Below are 13,921 nucleotides of genomic sequence, written 5' to 3' on the forward strand. Positions count from 1 at the left end.
TGTGAGGTGGTTTGATCGAGTAAGTAATGTAAGGGTAAGAGAGATGTGTGGAAATAAAAAGAGCGTGGTTGAGAGAGCAGAAGAGGGTGTTTTGAAATGGTTTGGGCACATGGAGAGAATGAGTGAGAAAAGATTGACCAAGAGGATATATGTGTCGGAGGTGGAGGGAACGAGGAGAAGTGGGGGACCAAATTGGAGGTGGAAAGATGGAGTGAAAAAGATTTTGAGTGATCGGGGCCTGAACATGCAAGAGGGTGAAAGGCGGGCAAGGAATAGAGTGAATTGGATCGATGTGGTATACCGGGGTAGACGTGCTGTCGGTGGATTGAATCAGGGCATGTAAAGCGTCTGGGATAAACCATGGAAAGTTCTGTGGGACCTGGATGTGGAAAGGGAGCTGTGGTTTCGGGCATTATTACATGACAGCTAGAGACTGAGTGTGAACGAATGGGGCCTTTGTTGTCTTTTCCTAGCGCTACCTCGCTCACACGAGGGGGGAGGGGGATGTTATTCCATGTGTGGCGAGGTGGCGATGGGAATGAATAAAGGCAGTGTGAATTGTGTGCATGTGTATATATGTATGTGTCTGTGTGTGTATATATATGTGTACATTGAGATGTATGGGTATGTATATTCGTGTGTGTGGACGTGTATGTATATACGTGTGTATGGGGGTGGGTTGGGCCATTTCTTTTGTCTGTTTCCTTGCGCTACCTCGCAAATGCGGGAGACAGCGACAAAGCAAAATAAATAAATATATTAACTTCCCGTATGCAATTGATTTATTGGTCTGTCCAGGGTGCAAAAAGTATCAAAGAACCATAATTATAAAATGAAACCTTCACTTATTAGATTAGGAAAACACACTACTGGTAGCTATCAGATTAGCCTATCCTTTCTTTGCACATAACATTAATTTGTTTCCTGTTTTTCATTTCTATGGTAGAATTATGGTTAAATTATGGTTCATAATTGCAAAGTTCAGGAAAATCATAACTTATCAGATTGTTTTATCCTAAGTAAGATTTTTTTTTCTATGTAGGAGGCTCCAGTCACTAACAAAGTCCACATCAAGGCTGGGCCTTAAATGAAATATAGAGAGGATCATAAAAGAGAAAAAGAAGAGACAAGGGAAAGTATTTTTGGATTTTGGTTAGGGAAAAACTTGTCATTTAAGATCGACTAGGTCATAGTTATTGGGAAGGGAAAAAACATGAGAAGGTAGAGTTCCAAAGTTTCAAGGTGTGGGGAAAGAAGCAGTTATCAAAATGTCCCACCTTTGAGTTGCCACTGGCCACACAGCAATCATGTGATGCAGCAGTTTGCTTAGTATTGTATGGTCTAGCTAGTGGTTGGGGCATGCAGGCAGCCAGCTCTTAGAAGCAGTGTTCAAAGTAATGGCTTTAGAAGAGTGAATGTGAACCAACATTTTGGCACAGGGCAAAAGGGTCAAGTTTGAAAGTTAGCCCGAGAGAGTTCATAAATCTGACCTCTTTTGACAACTCTGTCAAGTAAGGATGCAGAGTTAGAACCACCCCAGATGTGACAGCAGTACTTCATAATAGGATGAGTCATTCTTCTGTGTAGACAGAGCAACTGTTCAGAAGAAAATAAATTTCAACATGGAAACAGGACTCCCAGCTTATAAGAGGTAGACTTAGGTACTTCTATAATGTGGGGTTTCCAAGAAAGAGTGAATGTTGCAGTAATGCCAAGTATGTTCATTGAGTCAAGATGTGGAATTATAGAATTGTCAAAAGAGGCAAGAGATCTAAGGACATTTTAATAGAGATTTGGGTAAAAACTGGATTTTGGAGGCATTAAACTTAACTAGATTCCTTCTCTCCAACTGAGATATCCTGTCCAAGTCTGAATTTATTGAGGAGCTGTATCATGGCGAGATGCAGATTGAGTGAGAGAGAAGGAGCAGAATTGAAGGATATGGTTGAATGCAGTGTTGAGTGGTCAGCATATGAGTGTGTTTGGTTATTTGTGGAAGAGATAAAATCATTGATAAAAAGGAGAAAAAGTATAGCAGACAGGACAGAACCTTGAGGGACACCACTGTTGATGGAGAAATGGGGCCGGTCGATCCATCAACAACCACAGAGATGAATTGGCTGAAAAGGGAGCTAGATGTGATGGAACAAAGTGAGGGAGGAAAGCCAAAAAACAGGAGCTTAAAAATGAGATTCCAGTGCCACACCCTGTAACAAGCTTTGGATGTGTCATGGACAGCTACACAAGACTCCCCAAAATCTTTCTGGGATGATGACCATATATTAATAAAGAATATCACCTGTGGATCTTGTTTGCAGAAGCTATACTGGTGATCAAAGTGAAGGCTATGAGATTCAAGGTGTTTAAGGATATGGGAATTGAGGAGGGATTCATAGACTTTGGAAATGGTGGACGTCAAAGCAATAGGATGATAGTTTGAGGGGTCAGAATGGTCACCCTTCCTAGGGATGGGATGTATTAATGCATGCATCGAAGAAGAAGGAAAAGTTTTGGTTTTTAAACAAATGGAACAGACAAGCAAGTACTGGTGCAAGTTCAGAGGTACATGCTTTCAGTACATGGGGATGGATGCCATCAGGACCGTAAGCCTTGCTTGTGTCTGGAGAGAGGAGTGCTTTTTAGACAGTCTGAAAAGAGATTACGGGGAGAGCCTTAGGATTAGTGAGAGAAGCATCAGGGGTAGAAGGGATGTTAGAGTCATCCAGGATGGAGTTAAAGGAGAATTGAGAACCAGAGCTGCTTTGTCTACTGCTGAAGAGATGGTTATGGTGCCGTCTGAATGGGAAAAGTGAAGGCAAAACAGGAATTGTTAGAGATGCCCTTAACTAAAGAATAGAGAGATGTCAGTGGGTTATTGGGAGAAGTTACTGCACTTCCTTTGAACAAAGGAATGCTTTGCCTCACAGTTAATGTACTTATAGTGTTTATGGGCTGTGATAAAAGCTTAATGAGAGTCAGAGGAAGGAGGGTTTTTCCAAGCCCAATATGCCTGATTCCTTGCCTGAATGTCCTCAGAATATGAACGGTTGACCCTTGGATTGGAAGAAGAGGTCATCTTGGAGGAAGAGAGGATAAATTATTTCATTCCCACAGGAACAACCTCTGCTATTTGTTTAGTGGAGACAGAAGCATCAAACACAAGAGAGAGACTAATTTACATAGGGAAAGTCAGAAAAGAAGTTATGTAAGTTATTCGTCAGCTGTTAAGGTAGCAGTATTTACATTTAGAAGGTGCTGTTGAAATAGATACATTTAGAAGAGTAAGATCAGATGAACCAATTGGTGGTGAGATTGTGTTGTTACTAGTGGTGAAAAACAGATCCAGAACAATACGGAGAGTGGTAGGGTAAGAGATAATTTCCTCAAAATCAATGAGAACGGAGAACGTGAGGGCTTTGATCACACCATTTGTATGGGAGAAATTCATACATTCCTTATGGTGAACATAATGTGGTTGTAGCCTTGGATGATTTTATAGGTGGGGTGGCCACCACAGACTTGGTGAGTCCCTAGAAGAGGAGTACAGCCACCCACCAGATTATGAATGGGCTACTGAGGTCCTTGTGCAGCTCCATCGACCATTCCTCTTTTTGGGTTGCTATCATACCCAGCGCAGATTTTAAAGTTCATTGTGGTGGTGGGAAGTTACATGTATAGATTGACATAAATAGTACTGTGCTACATAACAGTGGATTGATGTCCATAGCACCATAAGGGCTAAGGGCACTACATAAGTAATATAGGAAAGTTAAGGGAAAAAATATTGGTAAACTTTTAACACTTGATTCAAGTTATTTAGAAGGGCCTTGAGTGTATACTCTGTAATGGTAAGCAATTACAGTAGCACCATTACCTGATTAACAACAGAATCTCAAAAGAAGTTCTCATTGATTGGTCGGATTCATTGCACAGATTGAATGAAGACTGTGGGACTGATTGAGGTCTTTTTTGTATCCTACAGTGATTAAGTTGATAATGGTGGAGGCTATGAAGATCAGGGAAATTGTGGGGTTTATTCTTAGAAAAGTCATTGGAGCATTTGTAGAAAGCAAGAGTCACAGTGTTAGTGGTGAATGATATAGATATATTTAGAAATATCAGGCTCTGCATAATAGAAATACTGTAAGTGTGAGGGAGAGTCGATGAAACGTGGGTTGGATACTGGAGGTGCTTTTGCTTTGGAAATGTCCTAACTCTTTACTTACTATTTGTTCAAAGTCCTCCTATCACCCATTAATTACATAAATAGTAAATTAGGTGCAGTTGAAATGTAATTTCTTCCACATGAAGAAAGTCAAAGTTGAAGATGGTTGGGATGAACTTCCATACTCGTCTCCCAACTCATTACATAATCCTACTAAAATCACCCTCTTGCTCCTTTATCATTTCTTATACCTGTTTTATTTATTTATTATACTTTGTCGCTGTCTCCCGCGTTAGCAAGGTAGCGCAAGGAAACAGATGAAAGAATGGCCCAACCCACCCACATACACATGTATATACATACACGTCCACACACGCACATATACATACCTGTACATCTCAAAGTATACATATATATACACACACAGACATATACATATATACACATGTACATAATTCATACTGTCTGCCCTTATTCATTCCTGCCGCCACCTGCCACAAATGAAATAACAACCCCCTCCCCCCTCAAGTGCGTGAGGTAGTGCTAGGAAAAGACAACAAAGGCCACATTCGTTCACACTCAGTCTCTAACTGTCATGTATAATGCACCGAAACCACAGCTCCCTTTCCACATCCAGACCCCACAAAACTTTCCATGGTTTACCCCAGATGCTTCACATGCCTTGGTTCAATCCATTGACTGTACATTGACCCCAGTATACCACATCGTTCCAATTCTTTTCCTTGCACGCCTTTCACCCTCCTGCATGTTCAGGCCCCAGTCACTCAAAATCTTTTTCACTCCATCTTTCCACCTCCAATTTGGTCTCCCACTGCTCCTCGTTCCCTTCACCTCCGACACATATATCCTCTTTGTCAATCTTTCCTCACTCATTCTCTCCATGTGACCAAACCACTTCAAAGCACCCTCTTCTGCTCTCAACCACACTCTTATTATTACCACACATCTCTCTTACCCTTTCATTACTTACTCGATCAAACCACCTCACACCACATATTGTCCTCAAGCATCTCATATCCAACACATCCACCCTCCTCCTCACAACTCTATCTATAGCCCACGCCTCGCAACCATATAACATTGTTGGAACCTCTATTCCTTCAAACATACCCATTTTTGCTTTCCGGGATAATGTTCTCGCCTTCCACACATTTTCAACACTCACAGGATTTTTCACCCCCTCTCCCACCCTATGATTCACTTCCGCTTCCATGGTTCCATCCACTGCCAAATCCTCTCCCAGATATGTATAACACTTCACTTCCTCCAGTTTTTCTCCATTCAGACTTACCTCCCAATTGACTTATCCCTCAACCCTACTGTACCTAATAACCTTGCTCTTATTTACATTTACTCTCAGCTTTCTTCTTTCACACACTTTACCAAACTCAGTCACCAGCTTCTGTAGTTTCTCACCTGAATCAGCCACCAGCACTGTATCATCAGCGAACAACAACTGACTCACTTTCCAAGCTCTCTCATCCACAAAACTGCATACTTGCCCCTCTTTCCAAAACTCTTGCATTCACCTCTCTAACAACCCCATCCATAAACAAATTAAACCACCATGAGACATCACCCACCCCTGCCGCAAACCAACATTCACTGAGAACCAATCACTTTCTTCCTACTCGTACACATGCCTTACATCCTCGATAAAAACTTTTCACTGCTAATAACTTGCCTCCCACACCATATATTCTTAATACCTTCCACAGAGCATCCCTATCAACTCTATCATATGCCTTCTCCCGATCCGTAAATGCTACGTACAAATCCATTTGCTTTTCGAAGTATTTCTCACATGCATTCTTCAAGGCAAACACCTTCTGAAACCACACTGCTCTTCTCCAATCTGATGCTCTGTACATGCCCTCACTCTCTCAATCAATACCCTCCCATATAATTTCCCAGGAATACTCAACAAATTTATGCCTCTGTAATTTGAGCACTCACTCTTATCCCCTTTGCCTTTGTACAATGGCACTAAGCAAGCATTCCGCCAATCCTCAGGCACCTCACCATGAGTGATACATACATTAAATAACCTTACCAACTAGTCAACAATACAGTCACTCCCTTTTTTTTTATAAATTCCACTGCAATACCATCCAAACCCGCTGCCTTGCTGGCTTTCATCTTCCGCAAAGCTTTTACTACCTCTTCTCCGTTTACCAAATCATTCTCCGTAACCTTCTCACTTTGCACACCACCTTAACCAAAACACCCTATATCTGCCACTCTATCATCACATTCAACAAACCTTCAAAATACTCACTCCATCTCCTTCTCACATCACCACTACTTGCTATCACCTCTCCATTTGCCCCCTTCACTGATGTTCCCATTTATTCCCTTGCCTTACACACTTTATTTACCTCCTTCCAAAACATCTTTTTATTCTCCCTAAAATTTAATGATACTCTCTCTCCCCAACTCTCAGTTGCCCCCTTTTTCACCTCTTGCACCTTTCTCTTGACCTCCTGCCTCTTTCTTTTATACATCTCCCACTCATTTGCATTATTTCCCTGCAAAAATCATCCAAATGCTTCTCTCTTCTCTTTCACTAACAATCTTACTTCTTCATCCCACCACTCACTACCCTTTCTAATCTGCCCACCTCCCGTGCTTCTCATGCCACAAGCATCTTTTGCGCAAGCCATCACTGCTTCCCTAAATACATCCCATTCCTCCCCCACTCCCCTTACCTCCTTTGTTCTCACCTTTTTCCATTCTGCACTCAGTCTCTCCTGGTACTTCCTCACACAAGTCTCCTTCCCAAGCTCACTTACTCTCACCACGCTCTTCACCCCAACATTCTCTCTTCTTTTCTGAAAACCTCTACACATTTTCACCTTCGCCCCCACAAGATAATGATCAGACATCCCTCCAGTTGCACCTCTCAGCACATTAACATCCAAAAGTCTCTCTTTCGCACGCCTGTCAATTAACACATAATCCAATAAAGCTCTATGGCCGTCTCTCCTACTTACATACGTATACTTATGTATATCTCTCTTTTTAAACCAGGTATTCCCAATCATCAGTCCTTTTTCAGCACATAAATCTACAAGCTCTTCACCATTTCCATTTACAACACTGAACACCCTATGTACACCAATTATTCCCTCAACTGCCACATTACTCACCTTTGCATTCAAATCACCCATCACTATAACCTGGTCTCGTGCATCAAAACTACTAACATACTTACTTAGCTACTCCCAAAACACTTGCCTCTCATGATCTTTCTTCTCATACCCAAGTGCATATGCACCAGTAATAACCCATCTCTCTCCATCCACTGTCAGTTTTACCCATATCAATCTAGAGTTTACTTTCTTACCCTCTATCACATACTCCTGTTTCAGGAGTAGTGCTACTCCTTCCCTTACTCTTGTCCTCTCACTAACCCCTGACTTTACTCCCAAGACATTCCCAAACCACTCTTCCCCTTTACCCTTGAGCTTCATTTCACTCAGAGTCAAAACATCAGGTTCCTTTCCTCAAACATACTACCTCTCTCTCCTTTTTTCTCATTTTGGTTACATCCACACACATTTAGACACCCCAATCTGAGCCTTCGAGGAGGATGAGCACTCCCAGCGTGACTCCTTCTTCTGTTTCCCCTTTTAGAAAGTTAAAATACAAGAAGGGGAGGGGTTTGTAGCACCCCGCTCCTGTCCCGTTTAGTCTCTACAACACGTGAGGAATGCGTGAGAAGTATTCTTTCTCCTCTGTCCCCTGTTATTTCTGTTATTTTCTGTACATGTTATTGTTTTTTAATTTTCCAAAAGAAGGAACAGAGAAGGGGGCCAAGTGAGGATATTTCCTCTAAGGCTCAGTCTTCTGTTCTTAACGCTGCCTCGCTAACGTGGGAAATGGCGAATATGTATGAAAAAAATACGTTATTCCTCTAAACTTCTCTACCAACTTATGATAGGATTTCCTCCTCACCACTTACCTCTTCCAACAATCTACATACTTGTTTTGTGGTCACCATGTGTGCATGACCTGCAAATCGACAGCAGTGTACTTACTTAAAGTGGTTATAGGGGTACTGAGGAAAGCAGAATTTTTCTTATGCCTTCCTGGAAATGGAAGAGACTTCTATAATCCTCTTATGGTATGAGAATCCAGCTGGATATTTAAATGGAGGGAGAAAAATTTAGATTGTCTTGTGATGGTGGGGGACCTCCTCTACAGAATTTTGAAATTATGGTAGGGACAGTGTAGAAGTGGTGGAAAAGGTGGGTGTGAAGGTGGTGGCAGAAAGTACTTGTAATGGTATGAGATGCCAACTGGCTATTTAAATGGAGAGAGGAAAATTTAGATTATGTAATGGTGGGGGATCAGCTTGACAGAATTTTGAAATTTTGATTGGAACAGTTTAGAGGTGATGACACAGGGAATTACAAAGGTAGTGGTAGAAATTACCTTCACTTATCTACCTGCAAGTACCTGTGATGGCTACCAAGTGAATATATGTTAGAAGACACATTTATGGGTCCATAAACATTTCCAGGCTTGAACATTACTCCTTCAAAAATGTTCTGTGCTTAAAAGATGACCCCAAAATTTAAACCATTGAAATTGGGCTAAAGAATTTTGTTTTTACGTGATGATATACTGTATCTCTTTGAAAACTGATCCACACATCCTCTACCACTTCTGAAATCACACTGCTCTTCCCCAATCTGATGCTCTGTACATGCCTTCGCCCTCTCAATCAATACCATCTCATACAATTTCCCAGGAATACTCAACAAACTTATACCTCTGTAATTCAAACATTCACCTTTATCTCCTTTGCCTTTGTACAGTGCACTATGAATGCATTCCGCCAGTCCTCAGGCACTTTACCATGAACCATACATACATTGAATATCCTTACCAACCAATCAACAACACAGACTCCCTTTTTTTTTATAAATCCCACTACAATACCATCCAAACCTGCCCCTGTGCCGGCTTTCATCTTTCGCAGAGCTTCCACTACCTCTTCTCTGTTTACCAAACCATTCTCCCTGACCCTTTCACTTTGCGCACCACCTCAATCAAAACACCCTGTATCTGCCACACTATCATCAAATTCATTCAACAAACCTTCAAAATACTCCAGTTCATCTCCTTCTCACTTCACCACTACTTGTTATTACCTCCCCATTAGCCCTCTTTGCTGATGTTCCCATTTGTTCTCTTGTGTTATGCACTTTATTTACCTCCTTCCAAAACATCTTTTTATTCTCCCTAAAATTTAATGATACTCTCTCACCCCAACTCTCATTCGCCTTCTTTTTCACCTCTTGCACCTTTCTCTTGACCTCCTGCCGCTTTCTTTTATATCAACATATCTGATGCTTATTCCCTCATGGAGCTTCCTCAGAGGAGTGGCCACAGCAGTTGAGTTTCCATAACTTGTGAATGTCAGTGCTGCTTCTTAGTCTTTAGTGCCTCACCCTTAACAGGCTGCTGGTAAAGGGCAACTCTTTTCATGGAAACTTTGCCCTGCCTTGCCTTCCTCTATGTTTTTTTTTAGAAAGCCATCTCTGTACCAACTGTGACTCCTTTTAAGTTGACTCCCATGATCTGCAAAGACTGAACTGCTGGGTGTTCAAGTGTGAGTGGGTCAGTGACACCATCTTTGTAGCACTCTCTAATAGGCCAAAGCTAGGCTCAGAAGCAGCTGCTAACTGTTTAGGAGGTTAGCAATCAGAAGGATAGAGTGTTACAAGGTCCTTACCTCAATTTTCCTTGAATATATCTTATAGAATCAATCTCTTGTCTGTATGACACTAACTTGTTGAAAAAAAGTCTTTCAGATTTCAAAAGTCACATTTATATTTGATGCATGTATTTTGAATGATGTTTAGTATGATTTACATTGTGAGACTAGTTTGTACACAGCTATATTGTGTGTTGATTTAGTTATTTTCTTTGCAGACACTGTGGTAATCAAGTGCTTAATGTCGCCAAAACGCAGAGTTCTGTTGTAAAGATGGAATGTGATGAGGCCAGTATACAACAAGAAGGTAATAAGGAAGAAATACATGAAAAAGCTGATGAGTCCTCTTTCAGTAACTGTCCAGAGCAAGCAGATGTGGAAAAGATACTTGAAGATAGTTACACTTCCTCTCCAAGTGGCAGTTTAGAGCAAACAGATGATAAGGAAGAACTGTATAATGCTGACAAGTACTCTTCAAGTGGGAGTCTAGAGCAGTCAGAGGATAGGGAAGAACTATTTGAAAATGATGACAAGTACTCTTCGTGTGGTAGTCTAGAGCAATTATATGATAAGGAGGAATTACTTGAGAGTGAAGATGAATCCATTTTTAGTGGCAGTCCAAAGACATCATATGATAAGGAAAAAATGCATGAAAAGTCTGACGAGTCCTCGTCCAGTAGCAGTCCAGAGCAAGCAGGTGTGAAAGAAAGGACTGCACATGCTGACAAGTGCTCCTCTAGTGGCATTTCAGAGCAAGTAGATGAGAAGGAAAAGATACTAAAAGATGATGACAAGTGCCCTTCCATTTGCAGTCCAGATCAGTCATATTATAAGAAAGAAATATTTGAAAATGACACCATGTATTCATCTGCCAGCAGTCCAGAGCAGTCATACAATAAGGAAGAAATGCAAGAAAATATTGACAATTACTACTCCAGTAGCAGTCCAGAGCAGTCATATGATAGAGAAGAAATGCTTGAATATGCTGACAAGTACTCTTCCAGTAGCAGTCCAGAGCAATCATATGATAAAGAAGAAATGCTTGAAAATGCTGACAGGTCCTTTTCCAGTGGCAGTCCAGAGCAAACAGATGATAAGGATGAAATACATGAAAATGCCAACAACTGCTTTTCTGGTAGCAGTCCAGAGCAATTAGATGTGGATGAAATGCTTGATAATGTTGACATTTGCTTTTCCGGTAGCAGTCTAGAGCAAGCAGATAATAAAGAAGATATACTTGAAAATGCCAGTAAGTATTCATCCTGTGGCATTCTCAAACAAGCTGATAATAAAGAAGAAATACTTGAAAATGCTGACAAAAACTCTTTCAGTGGCAATCGAAAGCAAGCATATAATAAGGAAGAAATGTTTAAGAGTGCCAATAAGTCCATTTCTAGTGGCAGTACAAAGCAGTCAGATTGTAATGAAGAAATGCCTGCAAAGCCTAATGATGCTTCTTCTGGTGACAGTCAAGAGCAAGTGGATGATAATGAAGAATTGCTTGAATTTGTTGTGAAATCATTTAGTGGCAGTAAAAAACAAGAAAATTGCATAGAAGAAATGATGAAAAGCTTGGACAAATCATCACCTAGTGGCAGTCCAAGGGAAACAGATACTATGGAAGAAGTGCATGAAAATGTTAACAGTTCCTCTTTTAGTGTTGATCTTGAGAAGTTAACACATCATGTTAATAAACTTGATGAAACTTTAGTCGTAAGAAGTGCATGTGAAAATTTCTACAAAAGTTCTCTTTCTCAGAAAAATGCATCAAGTACAAATGAACATGAGATTATTCATAATGAAAGCAGATTGAATGTGGGCACCACCAGCCCTAGCATTCTTCAGAGGCATGCTGTATGTAGTGATAAAGATGAAAATATGAGAAAGGCGAATGCAAACAGCTGTAGTAGTACTTTGGACTCTTTGGTAAAGACAGATCAAGTTACAGATGAATCAGTCACAGAGTGCTTACAGAGTGTGGACACTGCTGATAGGTTGTTAAAAACTGATAAGGAAATATCTGCTTTCAATTTCATCTCAGAGAATAGGCAAAATGCAGCTCCTAGTACCACTAACAGTGTTCAGGATTCACCAGGATCATACTGTGTCATAGACAAGGAAAACAGACAAATTATTGGAATAGATGATTTCAGTGATGGTTTAGAGAGTTCATTAGGGACAGTTAAAAGACAAGTTGTTAATGATTCTGTCTCAGAAAATAGACAAGATGTGGACACAACTACTGCTGATGGTTGTTGTAAAGAATTAATGAACAGAGGAGTTGTTACAGAAGTAATATTAGAAAGTAGAGATGTTTCGAGTTGTGATGTTGATTATGCTGATTCTCCTGTTATAGATGTAGCACATATCAAATTACCAGTATTAGATAGTAAAGAAGATAATAGCACCTTTTTCATTAGTGCATCTGAGAACTTGAACACAATCAAAACGCAGGTTGACAGGTTACCTCTCTTAGTCAACAAAGATGAGCATAACCCATTTGATCTCCAAAGGAGTGTCTCAAATACAGATGGAGAAAATGATGGTAAGATAGGTAATCTTGAAAACCTAGAATGTGTGCAAAAAGTAAAGAAGAAATATAAAAAGAAACCATGTGCCATGACAAGAGGCACCCAGACAGCCATTCAGCTTTTAGATTCAAGTGAATTTAGAGATTATCCACTAGACTTGGCCACAATGCAAGTGGAGGTTGGTTTCATGTCTGTGGATGATCTTCAGGATCTTGACCCATCCCTTGATGACTGGCCAGTCTTGTTGGTATCCCAGCTACGGTTGCGTGACACCATCATTAATACTCTCAATGCAAAATTATTAGACCTCCTGTCAAAGGGCCGTAGACTGGAAGAAGATGTTGACTATCTCAAGCTTAAGGTGAGTAAAACACTGTGGGAAAGGATGTGATTTTTAGAAGTGATTAAGCTGTATTTAGGTAACAAGTATTGATATAAGACCTGTTTCTGGGAATGTGTAAGTGCTATGATTAGAATGTTTATGTACATTGTTTTGATGTATTTAAATGCTGTAAATTAAAGTATATGAATGTAAAGAATGAGCTCACCAACCAAAGTGATTCAAGTTTTAAAAGATTAAGGCCTGTCATGTATTAATAGTATCCTTCATTCTGATTCACTGAGTCTTTTTGTACTATCATCATTAGTCACACTTGCCATCTCACACTGTTAATATATCTTTATTCCCCTCCAAAACCTACCCAATTGTACCAGAACATAATAAGTCTCTTCCTGAACCTACCCAAATTATTTTATTTATTAATTCCTTCATTGATTTTTCCTTGATACCAGCTTCACCACATGTTCATAGTACCTCAGTGTTTTTCTCTTCGTTGACCTTTCCTTTCATGGTTTAGCATTTGTCTGTAATTGTCTTGTTCATTATTGATCCAGTGTCTTTTAATCCCATGTCCTCATTTGTTGAAGGTCATTTTGTGTGCATAGCATTTTACTTATTCTTACGTTTCACACTTGCTTACTCTCCCTGTATTCTTCAACTAAATTTCCCTTTCATTTTTTTCAAGATTATCTTATCATTTAACACTGTCATACCCATGACTGTATTTCATAGGGCAATTATGCAGTACCCTGTTTACACAGTGGAAAGAGGGTCATGCAATCCAGCCCTAATTCAAACAAAACTTTGATAACAGATTATCATACATGGAAAAAAACATACAAAAGTAAGCTAATACACACTAATTAGAAATCATCTTATCTTGAATATTATTCCTCAAATGTATGAAAGATAAACAGTCTCCCTAGTGATTCACAGATTGGCATGAACTTGGGTTAGTTGTTAGTTCAGACTGACCTAAGTCTTCATTGTCTCACATAATCTGAACTGTTCTTAAGGAGTGATATAACCAGGTGCTGTGACTTGAGTTATGATGCCATATGGACTTTAGACATAAATTAGTCCATTTTCGATTCCTTGCAAAGCTCCTTGCTGTCTATGGGATACTTTGAAGTCCTCAC

At 40.2% G+C, this 13,921-nt stretch overlaps 1 protein-coding gene across 8 annotated transcripts in view; it reads left to right on the forward strand.

Moving 5' to 3' along the window:
• The window catches only part of LOC139756506 (uncharacterized), a 202,044-nt gene that overhangs the window by 4,264 nt on the left and 183,859 nt on the right, over positions 1 to 13,921 (forward strand). For 7 of the 8 annotated variants that reach the window (XR_011714364.1, XR_011714368.1, XR_011714366.1 and 4 more), the window contains exons 1-2: positions 3,012 to 3,205; positions 10,130 to 12,803. Coding sequence is in view for 1 of the 8 variants with exons in the window: in XM_071675953.1 (XP_071532054.1) it covers positions 3,027 to 3,205; positions 10,130 to 12,803 (2,853 nt within the window). In the remaining 7 variants the exon portion in view is untranslated. Of the gene's footprint in view, positions 1 to 3,011; positions 3,206 to 10,129; positions 12,804 to 13,921 lie in introns of those variants that run through there. The other variant, XR_011714370.1, reaches the window with a different exon arrangement.

The sequence above is a fragment of the Panulirus ornatus genome, chromosome 22 (genome assembly GCF_036320965.1).
Source record: "Panulirus ornatus isolate Po-2019 chromosome 22, ASM3632096v1, whole genome shotgun sequence".
Taxonomy (NCBI): Eukaryota; Metazoa; Arthropoda; class Malacostraca; order Decapoda; family Palinuridae; genus Panulirus; species Panulirus ornatus.